This window comes from Haliotis cracherodii, unplaced genomic scaffold, assembly GCF_022045235.1.
Source record: "Haliotis cracherodii isolate W230 unplaced genomic scaffold, xgHalCrac1.p SCAF_18, whole genome shotgun sequence".
NCBI classification, from domain to species: domain Eukaryota; kingdom Metazoa; phylum Mollusca; class Gastropoda; order Lepetellida; family Haliotidae; genus Haliotis; species Haliotis cracherodii.
Genome location: NW_027266273.1, coordinates 1798781 through 1818306, shown reverse-complemented (window position 1 = coordinate 1818306; position 19526 = coordinate 1798781). Strand labels below are relative to the sequence as shown.

Below are 19526 nucleotides of genomic sequence, written 5' to 3'. Positions count from 1 at the left end.
TAATACTAAACTTAACTAAACGTGTTTAATATTATCATATTCTCGATTACAATCTATTTAAGTAAATGTGGTAAACATGACTTATTAATTGTAAGCTTTGGTAATTACTAATATATCACTTTTCTGTCTCTTTATTATTGTATATATGCGGAAGAGTGTATGTGTTGTAGATACTATAGATAAATATATGACAAATCCATTGGCGGAATATACGTCTCTCACCCGTAGCGTGTGTTTGCCTATCGCTAATTCATTGCCCTGCTACACAGATACAGATGGATGACGGATGATTCAGGATAAAAAATATGAAAAGATTTGTTTCGGCGGGAGGTACATTTTCAGATATATGGTTTCAATATGCTGACTGTTTGGAAAAAAAGAACATTCTCTTTTCCTAAAACCGAGAACTGATCAGTCTGTCAATAATTAGATAATTATATGAATAGGAATATAAATTAATACTAATTACAGAATAATAATACATATTACTAAATGTTTCATGTTGTGAAAAATAGAAACGACGACGGTTTGGGCGCGACATGGCGTAAGGGACATAACTCTAAATTACAATATCTGAAGATGTTCATGTATTTACATATTATCTCCCTTGTTGAATCGTGATTGCAGATCATCTGACGCCTTGAGACAGGTGCGTGTTAACATCGTGATAGTAACTGTAACGGATTTTGTCAGTTTCATTTTTCATGTGCATCCCATACAATGACAGTTGTTTGAGGGGATAAATTAACTTAACGACACAAAACCCAGCAGGCTTATTATGGCTGCTGGGATCGTTTTCGGCACAGCCATGCGGATTTACAAGGACATAGCCATAGGTGCTCGACGAAGTCCTTTCTCTATGGTAATGAGTGTATGTGCAGTCACGACCATAGACCATAGGTACAAGCACGTGAGAATATGGAAATAGCACACTAAATTTGCCTGTTGTTGTTTTTTCATCTAAAATGGTTTTGAGACCAATAATAACAGATGTTCCAGAGTCATGGTACAGAACATCATGTTCAATTTCATTATTTGGTAAGGAAAACTGTTCGTAGACCCAGATCAAAGTTCATTGTATGCCTGTCACTGCTTCAGATAGCATGACTATGTGAGTCAATTAACCCAGATGTAATAGATGGTTTCAGAGACAGTCATTAAACATGTCAACATGGTAAAAGGACTGCTGACAGTAACAAATCATAAAACTTTATGTTAGAAGGCTAATTTTGATTACGCCGTTGTGGCTTGTTCATTTCATGTGCACGTGCCGAGTCAGTGCAAATTAGCCAGGTGTGCGACACACAGTAGTCAGTCCATGTGCGCGACACACAGTAGTGAGTCCATGTGCACGACACACAGTAGTGAGTCCATGTGCACGACACACAGTAGTGAGTCCATGTGCACGACACACAGTAGTCAGTCCATGTGCGCGACACACAGTAGTCAGTCCATGTGCACGACACACAGTAGTCAGTCCATGTGCACAGTCCATGTGCGCGACACACAGTAGTCAGTCCATGTGCGCGACACACAGTAGTCAGTCCATGTGCACGACACACAGTAGTCAGTCCATATGCACGACACACAGTAGTCAGTCCATGTGCACGACACACAGTAGTCAGTCCATGTGCACGACACACAGTAGTCAGTCCATGTGCACGACACACAGTAGTGAGTCCATGTGCACGACACAGTAGTCAGTCCATGTGCACGACACACAGTAGTCAGTCCATGTGCGCGACACACAGTAGTCAGTCCATGTGCACGACACACAGTAGTCAGTCCATGTGCACGACACACAGTAGTCAGTCCATGTGCGCGACACACTGTAGTCAGTCCATGTGCGCGACACACAGTAGTCAGTCCATGTGCACGACACACAGTAGTCAGTCCATGTGCACGACACACAGTAGTCAGTCCATGTGCACGACACACAGTAGTCAGTCCATGTGCATGTGCCGAGTCCGTGCAATTAATCCAGGCATGCCAGAACCTAGACTTGCCCCGGGCGTGAGCTTAGTTTATTGATGTCTATGGACATAATCTTCATAATATTATTTTATTTATCTATCTATTTTTGTTTTATATTAAATTTATCTAGTACTTATGTTCACACAATCTGTTATGAAAACATATCTTATATTATTTCCCCCTCTCAGTTAGTTTCTCATTACTCTTCTACAAACTATGGTGACTTTGATTTTATCCTTTCTTCTCACTGTTCAATTTACCAATATTTATCACTTACATTTTACCCAGCAGATCCTTGTGTTTTACTGTGCCTATTAGGGCTGGGACGAGTCCAAATTTACTACCCGGGTACCGACACTCCTTTTACCCGACCCTACCCGCGTACCCGCTGTTGGTGTCAAGAGATAGGTATAAAATGTCCGATTGGGAATAGTTCGACAGTAGCCCTGGCAGAATGTTTTTAGATACACTTATAAAAACGATGTGGTCATGCATACACTGAAGTTGACTGAAGTTTTAGCTTTGTTCAAACATATTTAAGTCAGAAGGAACGTGTTCATAGTCATGAAGAAATGCAAACATTAGAAATTTTAAATTGTCGTATAACCATGTAGTTATAATTATAGTGATTTTTTTTGTTTGTCATGAAACAATATATCGCGTGACTAACCACGAGTCCGGGTAGTCCTGTGAGTATCCGGGTCCTACTCAGTACCCACCCGACCCGGGTACCTGATTTACCCGTCCCAGCCCTAGGCCCTATATTGTGCAAATATTACCTTGTATATCATCACTGTTATTTCCAAATGTATTTTTGAAGACGTCTTCACACTTTCACTTCCAACCACCGATTGTGTGTCAGTATATAATACTTGGCTTCAAATGAACTTCGATAATGGGGGTTGATATTGTACATTACAGGCAGTCGTCGGGCATATTTGCAACAGTGATGTACTCAAAGAACACACATACATTCCATAATTGTTTGCATTTTTGTAATGTGGTATTCTATATAGATCACATTTCCTCTACCACGCTATCCTACAAATGATTATGTTACTCTGCTGTGGAGATATCCACCCAAATCCAGGCCCTCATAGACTATCAGATCTGAACATAGTTCAAATAACTCTACGCCGTCTTAAGGATAAGATAGACCTCATAGCTATTGAGTTTCAATACCATGATATTATCTGTATTACAGAAACGTGGTTACATCCTGGCATTCCGGATAGCCAAGTCTCTATTCCTGGCTATCATTTACCGTTTAGGCTTGATCGCAACACTAGAGGTGGTGGGGTTGTAATATATGTCAGGAATAGTTTACACGTTAAACACATGGACCAATAACTATATAATTAGACTTGAGTCGATATGGATCCAGGTCATATCCAAAATTTGTAGTGTAATAATTGGAAATGTTTATAGAGCAGACAAAGGCAACTCATACCGGGATCTCATAGACAAATCTATAGGTAATACCATAGACCTTAATATTGATACAATTATGACAGGAGATTTTAACATTGATTTTCTTGGAGTAAATAAACAAAAAATTGAATATCTTCAATCGGCATAAGGTCTAAAACAGATAATCTCTGAGCCAGCTAGATTAACCTACCATTCTAGTATGCTACTTGATTTGATCTTTGTATCACGTTATAGTAATGTAAAGGCCTTCGTTTCGCTTGTCCCTTTTTGTAGTGATCATTGTCCAGTGTACGTAGGAATTAATATGCCTAAACCAAAATGTTTTGTATCTTCATGTGGAAAGTTGTTGAAATGGTTTGACAGTTATCTATTAAATAGAATACAAAAAGTGGTTATTAATGGTAAAGACTCACAGTTAAAATCTATCATGGCAGGTATTCCACAGGGATCGGTCCTAGGACCATTATTATTTTTGATCTTTATAAATGACCTGGTTGATGATATAGACAGTAATATACATCTCTTTGCAGACGATACGTCACTCTATATTATTGTCGATGATGCTAACACAGCAGCAATTAATTTAAATGTTGATCTAGAAAGGATATCCGTATGGGCGAATAAATGGCAAGAAACGTTTAATATCCACACAAAACCGAAACCATGATGTTTTCAAGAAAAATTAACCCAACTGAAAAACCTGTTCTTAGAATGAAAGGTACTCCAATAACAGAGGTCTCATGGCACAAACACCAAGGGCTAATTTTACAGCAAGATGGCTACTGGTCAAATCATATAGATAATATAGTAGATAAAGTAATCCCAATTATTAACTGCTTTAGAACTTTCAAATACCGCCTGTCCAGAAAAGCGTTACAGAATATATTTACACAGATCTTTGTACGATATGTTTTTTCACAACCGGAACAAAAGGCAGAATGGTTTCGATCACATGCAGCCGGATACAATGAACGTAATTGTTTTACAAATACACGCATGTGGACTTCGACTGGGAATTATATCTCATCAGTTTATTTGTAACTTTATTTGCTTTAACACGCTTTTAGGGGGAAATTCTTCATGCATTTTTGGGAGCCAAGGTTTACCCCGTGGTGCATACGGAGTAGCGGTACATCGAGGAGCATTAAGTTGAGGGACCACTTTATTTATCATTTATTTTACCAATATTCGACTATTGTGACCAAGTATTGGATAACTGTTCTCAAGAACAAGTGTTGGTATTGGAAAGGCTAAATTTAGACGCACTGAGAACAATATGTGGAGCTACACGTGATACCAGCCACGAGTCTCTATACTCTGAAACTAACCTTACACCCTTATCCAAACGACGGCAATCTTATAAATTAAAAATATTTTACAAAATGGTTAACAAGTTAGCCCCTGAATATCTATGTAATCTTGTTCCTCCTAATGTCTCAGCAGGCTCACGTTACAATTTAAGAACTTCTTCACAGCTACAGACTGTAAATGCTAGAACAGTTAACTACCACAAATCATTTTTACCCGACACAGTGCGAATGTGGAATGAATTACCTGATAATGTTCAGTCAAAATATACTGTAAATGACTTCACTAAATGTATCAACAAGACAGAAAATTCTAAAATATTTAGCTTTAACTTAGACTATGGTACCTATGGTATGCTATCTGTAGTGTAGAATCATAGATGTGTAGTTAATTGTCGAAACCTTTGTATTCTTTCTATGTATCACTGCCGACAATTGATCCCAACAGCTTGGGCCTGACCGATGCTCAGTCAGGTACACATAAGTCAGGTACCTGTAGTCTATTCTCCTGTGTTTATACCCAATGCTTGGGAAGGTTGTCAGTTGTGCAAGGCGAATCGATCCCTAGCTGGGCCTGACAGATGCTCAGTCACGTACACATAAGTCAGGTACATGTAGTCTATTCTCCTGTGTTTATACCCAATGCTTGGGAAGGTTGTCAGTTGTGCAAGGCGAATCAATCCCTAGCTGGGCCTGACGGATGCTCAGTCACGTACATGTACCAATAGTTTTCTAGTCACATGTTTGCAGTGAGAATCCCCTTACGCCAGACTTGCTTAGGTATGTATGATATTGAATGTGTCTCAGGTATTAAATCATTGTTGCAAGTTTTGTGTTGAATTGTCATTTTAAATGCACACAAATATCATCTGCTGATCATAGACATATTCTTGATTCTACTACCTGCTCCTGTGGATATCATTATGGGGATCCTACACATTACTTCTTTTCATATCGCAACTAGGGTAATCTTAGGAACGATATGTACTACTATATAAAGGGATATGACTTGGATTCGGTATTACAATATTTGCAACAGTAGGCACAATCAATCTAAATTTATTATTTTATGTACAGTTTACTCTTATTAATTGTTAAATGTTCTTTGTAGGGAGAGGTGTTTTAAATAGGTTGAACCTGTTCACCAATCCCATTCCTTTGAAATTCCTTTGAAATGAATTTTGTTTAAATCATGAAACTTTATATACAACATCTTGGTCTCTTGCATTTAGCATTGTTTAGATGTAGATTCTTGGACCATTATCAAGATTATCTGCTGACAGTGCAGTTCCTTTAAGGGTCAGTGAAACCAGATCGCTGTAACCCAAAGCATTTGTACTGCAGTTGTATGGATATAGGTGAATTCATAACCAAACCAATTCGTAGCCATGGAGAATTCATAGCCACTCCCAACTTGTTGACAAAATTCAAGGTGAACTCATAGACAAAACAAATACAATAGAGAATAGAACAGATTACTTACCTGATTATATACAGTTACAAAGAATCAAGAATTATTTATCTATGATAATGGATCCTGCAAAAGAAATACTAATTTTAATACTTACCTTATTTTTTATTTAATACTGTATTCACAAAAGGCCCTGCCAATCAAATCACATGGAAACAAACTTGAAACTTGCAACCAATCGAAATATCTTTCATTTAGGAAGTGACGCAACCAATCATATGCCATGTACAAAAACTCTTATTATGATTCTATTCCAATATAAGAAATGTGTCTGGGAATTCACTCCAGGTTTGTCTATGGGTCCACCATAACTTGGTGGGAGTTGTGAGTGGCTACAACTTCACTGTGTCCCAGTAGTTCTATGACACCAAAGTCACAAGCAAATGTCCCTGTGGGGATTCCGGACACTATACTGACCCTGGGTATATTGGTAACCTGGTGTCTTTTTACAGAAATTTGGGTTATTTGACTTCTAAATGGTGATTCATTTACTGTGATACTAGATATGACAAAACTAACTTCTCTTGAAGACTTTAGACCCGAGAAGGTCCGGGGTAGAATAGGTCTTCAGCAACCCATGCTTGCTTTAAGTTCCACCACTAACTGTAACCTTTGGTACATGTTTTGCATCTCCAGGCTGCTCCTGCAAACAAAACAGTAATAATTTAGTAATGGCATGAAAATTGAAGTCACTCTGTACATCAGACCCGTGAAGACCCAGGGCAGAATGGGCCTTCACCAACCCATGCTTGCCGTAAAAGGCGACTATGCTTGTCGTAAGAGGTGACGAACGGGATCGGGTGGTCAGCCTTGCTGACTTGGTTGATGCATGTCATCGTATCTGAACTGTGTGGATCAATGCTCATGATATCAATCACTGGATCACAGTGGCATGAAGTGTGTTGATTTCCTTCAGACTTTTTTTGCATATTTGTTCAAAGTTACTTCTCCGATATTTATCGATAATTTATCGATATTTAGTTAACGTTTATAAATCTATATGATCTGTATCGATTGCCAGCCAGCCCTAATGGTCACCCTGCCCCACCACCCCTCCCATGCCACAGCCTGAAAGGGTTCATTCCCATTATGAGCCCCGTGTAGATCCAGGTAGGGAATACGTCTTCAGCAACCCATGCTTGTGTAAGAGGCTGACTATGCTTTTCGTACGTGGCAACTAACGGGATCGGGTGATCAAGCTCGCTGACTTCGTTGATGCATGTCATTGTATCCCAATTGGGTGCATTGATTCTGATCACTGTATTGTCTGGTCCAGACTCAGTTATATACAGACCGCCGTCATATAGCTGGAATATTGCTGAGTACAGCTTTAAGCAACAAACAAACATTCCCATTATGACTACCAAAAAAGGAAGGGGTAAAATTAGCCTACCTATAGAATAATGGACTGCTCCAGTCGTTATCTGTCCTCTGCCTATACATTCATGAACATTGTCTAAAGAGATGTTGTTATTTTTTATGTATCATTCTTTATTTTCACAACAATAATAGGGTATTCACAGAAGCAATAATAATATTATTGGTAAATGCAACTAAAACTATGTTTGCATTATTAAAGAAAGCATGAAATAATAACTTGCCTCTTCATCATGTTCATGTTTGTTATCAGCATTTGACACCATGACTTCTTTCAGTGCCATTTAGAAGTTGGTGTGATGAAGTAAGACAAGTTCTATGGATGAACAACTTCTTTATTACAATTAGTGCAATTGTAATAAAGAAGTTGTTCATCCATAGAACTTGTCTTACTTCATTTGACACCATGTTTGCCCTGATTTGTATAGTTCAGAATTTTGGGGATATGAAAATACAAATCTTATTGGATAGTAAATAGAAAATTTCTTATAATTGCAGCTGCTCTTTTTTACTCAACACCAAATTTCATGGACTACAGTAAATTTGGAAGAGAGCCACTGTATAATAAAATGTATAAACTCATTTTAACAAAGTTACATATTGTTCTGAAGAGCATACAGTTAACTGCATGTAATTCTTTCCTAATGTAGAGCGGTCCAATACCTGGCCAGGATCTCTTTTTGTTGATGTATGGCCATAGTGCTTCTAAATGGGGATGAAGAAGTGCTTTGAAATAATTTGTCATTTGTTTTACAAAGATGCAGTCATCAGAAATATTATGGCCTTATGTAGATATGAACTGCTGATGGGCAAATCAGAATGCAGGATTCTAAAAATGTCATGGCGGTGTTTTGCAAACAAAAGTGACTAAAGTCTATTGTGTGATTCTGACTGCGACCTAAACATGTGTTTACCAATCAAGACACATCTATTAAAGTTTCAGCTTCAGTTAGATGCTGACTCTATTTGGTCTTGGTGACTAATGGATGGATCTAAGCATGTATTGCCATTTTGTTTAAGATCTGATGAGATCAAAATTCATGTTTGAAGTAAGATTATTTTATTTTAGATTTGATGTCCAGAAGATTAAGCACAATGGTTACTATATGCAAGAACCTCTCCAGCACCATCACCCTGAATGATGGGAACACCATGCCTATGTTTGGTCTGGGAATGTACCTTAGCAAATCGGGCTCTGGCGGCAGTGCTGAAAAGGCTGTCACTCACGCCCTAAAGAATGGGTATAAGATGATTGACACAGCTGAATTCTATGGGTAAGATCCACAGCAAACCTTAATTACTATTATCTATCTATATCTAGATAAATGACGGTAAAAGATGGTACTTTTTTATTACCCTGTCTAGCGCTCGGCATTAAGTGGCTAAAACAAGGACTGTTTGGCTCGGAGTCAGTATACTGTGTCCGAGTGGGGTATTCTGTTGGCAGCCAATCGGTCAAAACACAAAGTTAAAATAAAGGACAAATGTTTGCAGTAATAGTCAAATGTTACAAAAATAAGTCACATCGAAAGAATGTGAACTAAATAACGTCAGTGCGCACGAAAGGACACTAAACTGCTACCAATTCTACCAATCTACCAGTGGTTTAGTTAAGAAATTCCAAATGAATATAACTTCCAAGAATTTTGATGCAGTGATCGGATGAATTGTATCTGAAACTATCATTTAATCAGCAATTATATATTCCAATAGTGAGCTATTTTAGTTGCATCACCACTGATTACTGTTTACTGTATATATTAAGAATAATGATAACCATAAGCATAGCACTTTGGAGCAGCTGATATCTATTGCCAGATATGTTTTATGTATGAAATAATTTGATCAGTCACCATTGAGGCCTCGCGTTCTTGCTACAGCAAATGAATGAAGCCAAATGCTTAAGTTATATGTATAATATTAGACAGTTACCTTGTTTGAGGTATGTGTCCGTCAATATAAACATAATGGATTATATCCCATACAGCTGAAACTGTACAAACTTGATCGATGTCACATGTCTTTGTAACAATCTAATATTTTGAATATATAGCGTTCCGGGATATTATAACCTGTCTTCATCTCTCAACTGGTCACATAGGTTTGTTATAATTATGTGATAATTATGTTCATGATGTCCACTGTTCTTTCAAAATCCTTGGAGTCCGACAATAATCAGCATTCAATCAACATACTATCGGGTAATCCTTTGAAAAAAGTATGTAGCACTTCATGCCTAGATAAGGGTGTATTCTGTCTGCTTTAGCAAACCTACACATATAAACATTTACATTTGACAAATCCACTGTGCATGATAACAGTGATTAATCAATCAACATATCATCGGTTAATCCTTTGATATTTTTTTAGCGAAAATGATCATTCCTCTCTTGCTGTGCTGCCACGTGCATATTACATGTAATACCTTCACAACATCAAACCTTGATTTATGACCAAATCTTTGATTGAATACTTACCCCAGACACGAGAAATGTCAAATGCGAACCATTGATTGCTATATACATGTATATCCTTGACAACTTCAGAGGCAGGGGTGTGCGTTATTGAGTTATTTTGCATCGTCTTTGTCAGGTAATCTGAGTGGTTCTACCACTAATTCTACCTGAAACAAAGTTGTCATTAACTGAGCATCAAGTGAATGACGACAAATACACAGGTGTAGGGTTTTACCATAAAAAATGGTTGACAAGAAGGAAGTAGTAATTGTTGTATTATATGCAATTTGCCTGAAAAGTAAGGGTCGTACATACACAATTACACACACAGACTTTGCAAGGTTGTAGTAAGCATCATCCAATCAAATGTGAGGAATCAACGGGACTCGCCCTCGCTGTCAACGAGGTGGTCCGAAGCCCAGTTGACACTAACTGGCATCTGGTGATTGTGCGGGCTAATTAAAACAGTGCCGGCTAGACACCTGAGTGTTGCTTTCTTTTAAAGGATATAACTTGTCTTCCTACACAACGCTTGTGCCATTGCCACGGTGCAATAGACTTAATTAGTCCCATGAAAGGGGTAATTAGTTTTCATAGATATCTGGAATAGTCCTCAATAGTTATGCTTAGGGTTTGTGTAATTACGCAGAAGTTTTAAAAACATTCTGCAAGTTTTACAAAATTCCTGCAGATTTACTGCAGAAATTTTGCGGATGAAGTAAAATACTTTTGCGTTGTAGTGTTTTCCACATCGGTTTATCACATTGATAAATCTGTTTATAGATTATTTTTATTAAAAACTGTTGTCAGTTTGAAATTCATGATATTCAGAGTGACATTACAGGTAGACTTATTATTTAGTAAATGAAGTTTTTAGTTTTTAGTCAACTTTTAGTTATATATGTTGGGTGGGATTAACTAAATGACAGCTTCATTCACAAAATGTATTGGTAATAGAGGTTTCCTTTTCAGCGAGGGGGGCACGGGTGGCCCAGTCGTCTAAGGCGCCGCGATTTGCTGTGCAGAGTTGCGTCCCTTGGGCACGCCAGAAAGCTATGATTGTGGGTTCGAATCCCAGTTTGTCCCGATTATGTTTCTAGGTTTGTCAGCACCATACCCGTGCTCGTGGGTTTCACCGAAGTGGTAAGCGTCTGCGACCTGCATCACTTCGTACTTTCCTCCCACATTAAGCTGACACGCCGTGATATAACTGGAATACTGTTAAAAGCGGCGTAAAAACCCAACTCACTCACTCACTCACTTTTGAGCGAGATGAACTTGTATAAGTTGCTTGTCTAACACATTTTATTTTAGGAATGAAAGTGATGTTGGCCAAGGGATAAAAGCATCTGGACTTAAAAGGGAAGATTATTTCATTGTCACAAAAGTCTGGACTAATGGATCAGCTCAGTGTCGTTCTGCATTCACAGCAAGTCTTAAAAAGTAAGTTTTGGGAGTCGGTATATTTTTTTGTTCACTGTACAACTGCATTGTACCAGGATTACAGTACAATATATTTCAAGTCAATCTATCATCGTAATATCTCATTTTCTCGAGGCAAGGGAGTTAACTGACTGTAAAAATCCTGTTTCCACCCTTGCCGTACTAGGCTGGAATTTCTGGGTTCCCTCGTAGTGCCACCATTGGCTATTTCAAGTTATGTCTCTTCTACGCCCCTCCTATTCACCAATCAGATTCTACATCTCAAATCACTTGCATTTGCTTCAAACAAAAGGGCGGAGCACCATCAAGACGATCTGATCGATAATGAAAATTTATTATGTAAAAAACGGGTCTTACTTTGCAAAGTGCATCAAATCATGTGAGCACATTGATTAAAAACATGAAAAGATTTGGAAAATATCTGTTGACACTAAGTTGATGGTACACATGTTTTGCAAATGCTCCTGTCGACCAAAATCTGCCCGGCAGTTTACAAATTGGGTGTCGATTTCGTTACTCAGTTTTGATTGGACTTTCCATAGAATCGTTAGTCCAGCCAAAACAGCCGAACTCCACAATCCATCCTTGTACGGACATTTATGTCTGTTGTAGATAAAATGTATTTCTTTTAGATGAAAATCTTTTGCTGTGTTATGTTTTGATAAACATTTGTTTTTTCCATATATGCGCAGATTGGATATTGGTTATGTAGATCTCTACCTTATTCACTCTCCCTCGGGGGGGAAGATAGTGGAAACCTACAAAACCATGATGGAGTTCCAGAAACAAGGACTTATCAAGTGAGTTTCTCCCCTTTTCTATTGACAATGAAAATGCCAAGCACAGATAAAACAGCAATATGAAGCCATTCATCTTTCAGAGTTGCTCAGTGCAAACATTGTATCAAAAGTTTTTATATTCAATCAATTAAACCCGTGAAAATCCGGGTTAGAACAGTTCTTCAGCAAACCATGCTTGCTGTAAGAGACGACTGTGCTTGTTGTAAGAGGTGACTAATGGGATTGGGTGGTCAGGCTTGCTGACTTGGTTGATGCATGTCATTGTATCCCATTTGCATGGATTTATGCTCATTCTGTCAATCACTGCATTGTCTGGTCCAGACTCGATTATTTACAGACTGCCGTCATATAGCTGGAATATTGCTGACTGGGTTTTTAAACAACACTCAATCAATTACAACTCTTTTTGGTAATATGTTAGCCATCCATACTCCCACAGTGATCTCTTACATCTGCTGGTGATTTTGGAGAATATATCCCCTGTAAACTTGTCATAACTGTCAAATAGAATTTATGGGGTGGTCAGGTTCTGTAACTTGACGTATTGCGTGTCAGAAGCCCCTAAGGAGTTGATGCTGCTCGTTCTGTCAGTCACTGGTTTGCCTGTGACATTCTATATCACTCTCACTCACTCACTCGCTCACTCGCTCACTTACTATTACATCAACTATCAGATCAATAGGTGTGTCCAACTTCGGCGTGCACCACCTCCAAGGAATGAAAGAGGCTGGGTTGCCGACACCAACAGTCAACCAGATTGAGCTCCACCCTTGGATGAAGAAGAAGGACATCGTGCAGTACTGTCAGGCCAACAATATTACTGTCATGGGTTACTCGCCCCTTGTGAAAGGTCAAAGATTTAACGAGCCATGTTTGGTGGAAGTTGCCAAGAGGTATGGAGTGCTACACTTTGTGTTATTTACCTGCACTACTTAAGTTGATGTGACACATGTATCTTCTACTTTTTTTAGGACATTCAATGACCGTATACTTGACCTGATCGCACTAGTTTATTGTTTATGTTATCTGGACAGCATTGTTGACGCCATTGCAATGTTATTGTGACATTAGCTTGGAATGTCATCATAACTGAAGACTGTTGATGTCATTCGACAATTGTGGTTTTCCAAGATGGTGGTCGTGATCACTGCATTTTTCTTAAGGGAACTTCAAAAGGATTAAATAACAATAGATAATAAAGACATTATGACACTCGCATTTGTATCATACTGATTTTACGAAAATTGTGTGCTCTCGCTCAGGAAATACAAGAATGTTCACAAGCATGTAAAATCAGTATGACACACCTGCGCTCATGCTTGTAGGATTTTGTCATTGTATGACCGTTCCATGGAAATAGTGATTTGAGTACCCTTTCACCTGCTTCCTCTACTTCTGTGAATCATAGGATGTGAAACAGGACTTCATACTCCTTTAAGTCATTCCTGTAGTTCCCTCAATGCAGATATATTTTAAGTCAATTTGTCAGAAAACGAACCATGCCTGTCTGGAAATCCCTGTCACTTGTGTCTCAACCGTGCTCATTATCCTGCCTTTAGAACTTCATAATGTAACAATGTTTTGTCAGTTGGAGGTCTGTTCTTGATCCAGATAATTTTTTATGGTGATATTTCATGCTCATTAAAACATATAATATGTTTGTTTTATAGTGTGCAAACATATATTTTGTCAACAAAGAGATATGATTAACATTTCTATATACAATTTATACTCATATACATCTCTCATTTTACATTTCTTGTTTTACCATTTACAACCATGTTAGTATTTCCGTGGAAGTACAGAACTTTGTATGCATGTTGTTTATTTCCTTGTTAAATTTCTACCCTATTGTCCACTGTCTGTATATATGTTTATGGAAAGAGCGTTTTAAGTTGAACAACTTTTGCCCAATACATTTGACCTTTTAATGTCAATAAAAGATGTTTAAAATACACAGTACTTGTGCCAATCTAGAAGAACATACTCTGTTCCATTAACAATTTGAAACAACTGACAAACCCTATGGCATTAGAAAAATGATTCTCCTTTAAAGACTTATGAATCTTAGACATTATTATAAAAGATCAATGTCACATTTTGACATTTCAAAAGGTGCATGGATGTTCAGGATGTATGGAAGTGAAGGACTGGTATGTAGCATTTTTTCAGGTCTGTATACTGTAAACAGGGAATTTTTTGCGACCGTTTTATTATTGCGAGTTTTGCGAACGAGACTCAATCGCAAAAATTAAAAACGCAAAAATAAGTTTAAATAATACATACATACTTTATTCATTGCAACACGTCATCAAATGTTGAAATCACCAATCAGAACCACAAGTTACTCTATAAGTTTAATAACACAAATGAATGCAGAACGGTCACACAATACATCACAAATGACCGTGTAAACAGACCAATTAGTGTCACTGTTAACTCACAGTATTCATGCCTTCTTCCAACCTCGCTTGATTGCGTCAGTGTCCTTTGCAATTTGCTTACTTACTTACTTTGGAGATTTAACGTGTGCTTTCTGACTGATGCGTATTTCGCAATTTGATTTAAATCCTTCTTATATATTTTGCATTCAAACTCAGTCATGACACTGAGTTGAGTCAATTATCAATTATAAACTTTCCGGCCAACTCAGATTAACTAGCTTCGGAGAGAAGCTATCTATTGTTTAGTAATCGAGGGGTCATCTCAACACGGCAACTCGCAAAAATATCTTGTCGCAGTATTGTCTTTGGTGTGGTATTCGCAATATTTTAACGGCGCAGAAATAAAGCTGTTTACAGTATACTTATGTCCAGGGTGTGTTTCAGGTTAGGAAGGACAACAGCTGAAGTTCTTATCCGGTACAGTGTCCAGATGGGATACATCACAATCCCCAAGTCTGCAAAACCTGACAGAATATTGGCCAATGCCTCGGTCTTAGACTGGGAGATTCCACAGTCTGACATGGATGTTTTGGTAAATATCTACTCCTTATAAGCTAAAGTCCTGGACCCTGTCTTAGCAAAGAGAGGTATTTGGAAACTGCCCTGGGATCAGTAGTGTACAGGGTTTTAGCTGAGATGCCAACACAATATTTCGGAATACCATGGTTAACTGGTGTCTGGAATTAATATCTCCGAAAACAAATTACCAGTCATTATTTGCATGACCGTCATCCTGAGGCAAGAGTATCTAATATCGAAGCCTAGTTTCTACCCTTGCCATTTCAAGCCTATTTTTCTTGGCTAGAACGTGGTGCCACTCGGTGTACACTCGAGTTGTGTCCCTTGTGATCAAGACGTGATATCCAGTCAAATTACTGGTCTAAGTTCCAATGGCTTTACGATGATGACCTCTGTAAGTGATGTTATTGGACAGATTCCCATAAAAGTAAAAGGGTGCTTTCATTGAAAACTTTGGACAACTACGAAAATATTTGTCTTGGCTACATTTTTGGAATAGTTTCAGGACAAATTCGACAGGTGCTGACTGCAGCCATAGCAGTGACCACATATAGGGATCACAGTTGGTGATTTTGTTAAACATTTTCTGATTTGACTGTCGGTATGTGTGATAGTCCCCGAATATTTTAGCACGGAAAAGTAGGCTTGAAGTGGCAAGGGTGGACACTAAACCCTGATACAGGCAGGTGGACATGCCGGCCTTGGGAAGATGTAGCATGACAGACTATTGTTCTGATAAAAAAATCATCTGTTCCATTTTACTTTATAACCCAGCCTCTGTAAACCTTCCCATCCCAAACTAATACGAGTGATTATTGATTGGTTTTGCACAGGTGATAATGTCTGAAGGTAGGTCAATATCTAGTTAAACGTACTGGCAGTCTTTTGGTTGGCATCTCCTCATTACCCAGACATTTATAGTCAGCATTATGGGTGATAATTTTGCTACAAAGGGGGATAACACTCCTTTTGAAATGATATAAGTGACCCTCCATCTTATCACTTCCCGGCTGGTCCCTGGCTCAATGTGTGCTGCAGCAACTCGTGACATGTAGAGACGCGGCCACAAGGAAACAGTTCACTGTTGCACTTTCATTCAAAAATGGTCGTTTGCTACTAAATGTCAGGAACGCAGCACATTTTGTACTGATGTTTAGTTACAATAGTGGCTTAGAAATTGTTAAGTCCACTAAAATATGAACTGACATGAAGGTAACTCGAAAAACGCCATGTAATATGTCCCAGCCTTTTCTATGTCAGGAAACAACTGGCATTCTGGATATCTTGGGTAACATCGCCTCAGTGAAATGACAGGCTTAAATTGTCAGCCTTTCTGTTATTTCCCACAACAAAACATTCAGTATTGCATCATCCGAATCATACATACTCCATATTCCATAGCATTTATTAATAAAGTCGCAGATACAAAATTCACCATGCATCAGTGACACATGGACATCTTTTCACAGGTCTTTACTAACAAGTGAAAAGAAATCAGTTCAAGTTTGTTCATTTTCCAAAGGTCTCACTCAGTGCTTATTTTACAGACTTTTCATAGAGAAATAATTTGCTTAATTGACTTAAGTTTTGTGGATATACTTCTAATGTCAACTAGTTGACCTGGAAGGAAGGGTTGATCAGCTGATTCCACCATTTAGCAATAGATGGCCTGTCAAGATGGCACCATTTACTATTACAATCTTGAGCAGGTGTGGTCATATCACAGAACATGAAACCTTCATTTCAGGATATGCCCCAGTACTATTGTTCAGTCGAAATGATGTATTGTCCATACACAGGCGTGAACGCTACCAAGAAAGGTGGAGGCTGTACTGGTTATTACATGGAGAATCTCACCCGAGTGTCTTTTGATATCAAATACATGTATTAGTATATCAAGACAAGTTGATAAAAGTGGGAAAACCCCGAGGCTTGCCGAAGATTTTTTCCACTTTTATCTGCGAGTGTTGATATATTTTATATCAAAAGACACAATGGTAATGTTTAATTTATCATCCAACATCATTCTTACAACTTTTTCAGTTTGAAGACAGTAACGCATTAACCAGTGAAATGTATGTGTTATCATGACGTCATATTGACCTGTCAGATCACTTGTATAAACTCTGCCCACTAGAGTGCGGTAGTTACTACCGCAGATGTGGCTTTAAGTGTAACAGCTTCAGTAGCAGAGCCATTAGTGATGTCATTTCATTGTGATGTCATGGTAAACAATGACATCACAATGGTTTGCAAAGCATTGTGATGCAATTTCATTGCAGCGATATCTAGTGTAGATATCGCTTGATCTGATGCAAGCATATCTCCTGTGGGAGTCTGTTTTGAATGATAAAGTAACACATACCACTTGCATGCCACTTACCACATGCTCTATCAGTTTACGATTGGATCCCTTTGTCAGCACAACTAGGGGATTAGTGAAGGGAAGACAAATTGAAAAAGATAGGCCATTTTGTCCTTCTGCAGTCATTGATCATGATATCGGTGTAGTGCTACATAAAACTGATTTTCTTTTACAAGGAACTTATCATTTGTAGAGATAGTTAAGGGGAGAGAAGGGTCATTAAAGTGAGATTCAGTATTTCATTATTGAGATCTTGGAAGCAAAGAAAGAGGTTTGTATTGATGAAACTGGACACAGGCACATGGAGAAACATTGACAAGGTTTTAGATAGGGTCACCCAAGGAAGGAACTGTGATAGTGAGTGGCATTTAGAAGTTGGTGTGATGAAGTAATAAAGAAGTTGTTCATCCATAGAACTCGTCTTACTTTATGATAGTATACATTCACCTGAAAGAACCTCCGAGCCCCCTTATAAATAATCAGTCCCTTATTGATAGCAATGAAGCTGGTTATTCAATTTTACCTTTTTAATTTCCAGAATTCCTTTCCTGAGCATTCTTGTACATGGAACCCCTGTGAGTTTCCATGGGAAGGGTGATCACAGCAATGTCACAACGTTGTGTAAGGGGATATTGGCAACATGTTCCACCCCAAATCCCCCAAGGCTGTCTAGTCACTGCAACAACCATCCTTCAGAAGATCCGGTGGACAGACAACTGCCATATACCCTGTATATGTAAGGATTTTTATATATTCCAGATTCTATATTTATATACCCCTGATATTTGTTATGGCAGTGCAATGGTTAGTCCAGTCTTGGTGCTCTCATTGAAGTGGTTTTTGTTATTTTGTTACTGACACAAGTGTTATGAAATTGTTTTATTTCTCTTGAATAGAATTTCTCTTTGAGTTATCATGATATAACATTTATACTAGGTTTTCATTTAATAATCAGTCCACAGCAAGGGATTTTTATAAATTATCATTGTGTTATATTTATACATTTCATATAATTATATTTTAGCAAGTAATACATATCAGGTAAAATGCATATACAAAATATCAGTAGTTTCAGTCAATTTTTAGAGAGATGCTAGCCTAAGGTAACGGGAACCCATCTCCCAGACATAATATCCAATAAGACAAAAGACATGTCTACATAGTCTTATAGATTGCCTTGAACTATTTTATTTAGGTAAATCTGTCATCACCTTTATTAGAATAACATTCAGCAATTACTTCAATTTAGACTCATTAAGGATTAGCCCCATACAAGCTCGTCTATAGTGATACCATAATCTTTCCAAGCACCCAGTAAATATGTCAACAAGATTAACAGGATTAAGTATTCCCCTCTGTCTGGCCATTCATTAACCATAGGGCACACCCCATCGTGTATCAACCAATCATATTCCTTTTTATTGTTCTAATTTTTGTTAAATACATACAGAAGCCAAATGGTAGGCAGAAGGGGTTTGATGCTCATACCAAGCAGATATCTCTCCCACAGCCCAGAGGGTTGTACCGACTCTCTGTGGAGCCCTCAGCGATATTCTAAGATATTTAAGAATTGACCTTCACTTTGTGTGAGTTCATTGGAGTATGAACCTTCATAGAGTGAGGGCCAAATTGTATGAACGTACGAGCTTGCGAAGACGTTAATACAATGTTTGGCCCTCACTCTATGAAGGTTCATACTCCAATGAACTCACACAAAGTGAAAGTCAATTCTTATAATTTTTTTATCTCAATTTCTTACCTCAAAGGATGTAGACCTAGATCTAAACACAATTTTATTTGGTACGTGTGACTTCATGTTTACACTGACAGCCATACAACAAACAGCTGTATCGCGGAGTAAAATAGTTCCTCAAAAAGAGAGGTGACATGGGCGTATAGATGCACAACTTGTTCTGCAGAAACATCTTACGCAGCACAT

General features: G+C 38.2%; 1 protein-coding gene across 1 annotated transcript; it reads left to right on the top strand.

The window, feature by feature from the left end:
* Positions 1-612: 612 nt before the first annotated feature.
* On the top strand, positions 613-19194 carry LOC139466102 (uncharacterized oxidoreductase YtbE-like). Its single transcript, XM_071248117.1, has 7 exons — positions 613-649; positions 8630-8834; positions 11331-11459; positions 12152-12259; positions 12934-13152; positions 15088-15235; positions 18126-19194. Exons 2-7 carry the CDS (start codon positions 8635-8637, stop codon positions 18183-18185), a joined length of 864 nt encoding a protein of 287 aa, XP_071104218.1. The 5' UTR covers positions 613-649; positions 8630-8634; the 3' UTR covers positions 18186-19194.
* Positions 19195-19526: the final 332 nt, after the last annotated feature.

Coding starts and splice junctions, on each gene's coding strand:
- LOC139466102 (XM_071248117.1), top strand. CDS start 8,635: ATGTCCAGAAGATTAAGCACAATGGTTACTATATGCAAGAACCTCTCC. Junction 13,153..15,087: donor TTGGTGGAAGTTGCCAAGAG/GTATGGAGTGCT, acceptor GGTGTGTTTCAG/GTTAGGAAGGACAACAGCTG. Junction 15,236..18,125: donor AGTCTGACATGGATGTTTTG/GTAAATATCTAC, acceptor TTTAATTTCCAG/AATTCCTTTCCTGAGCATTC.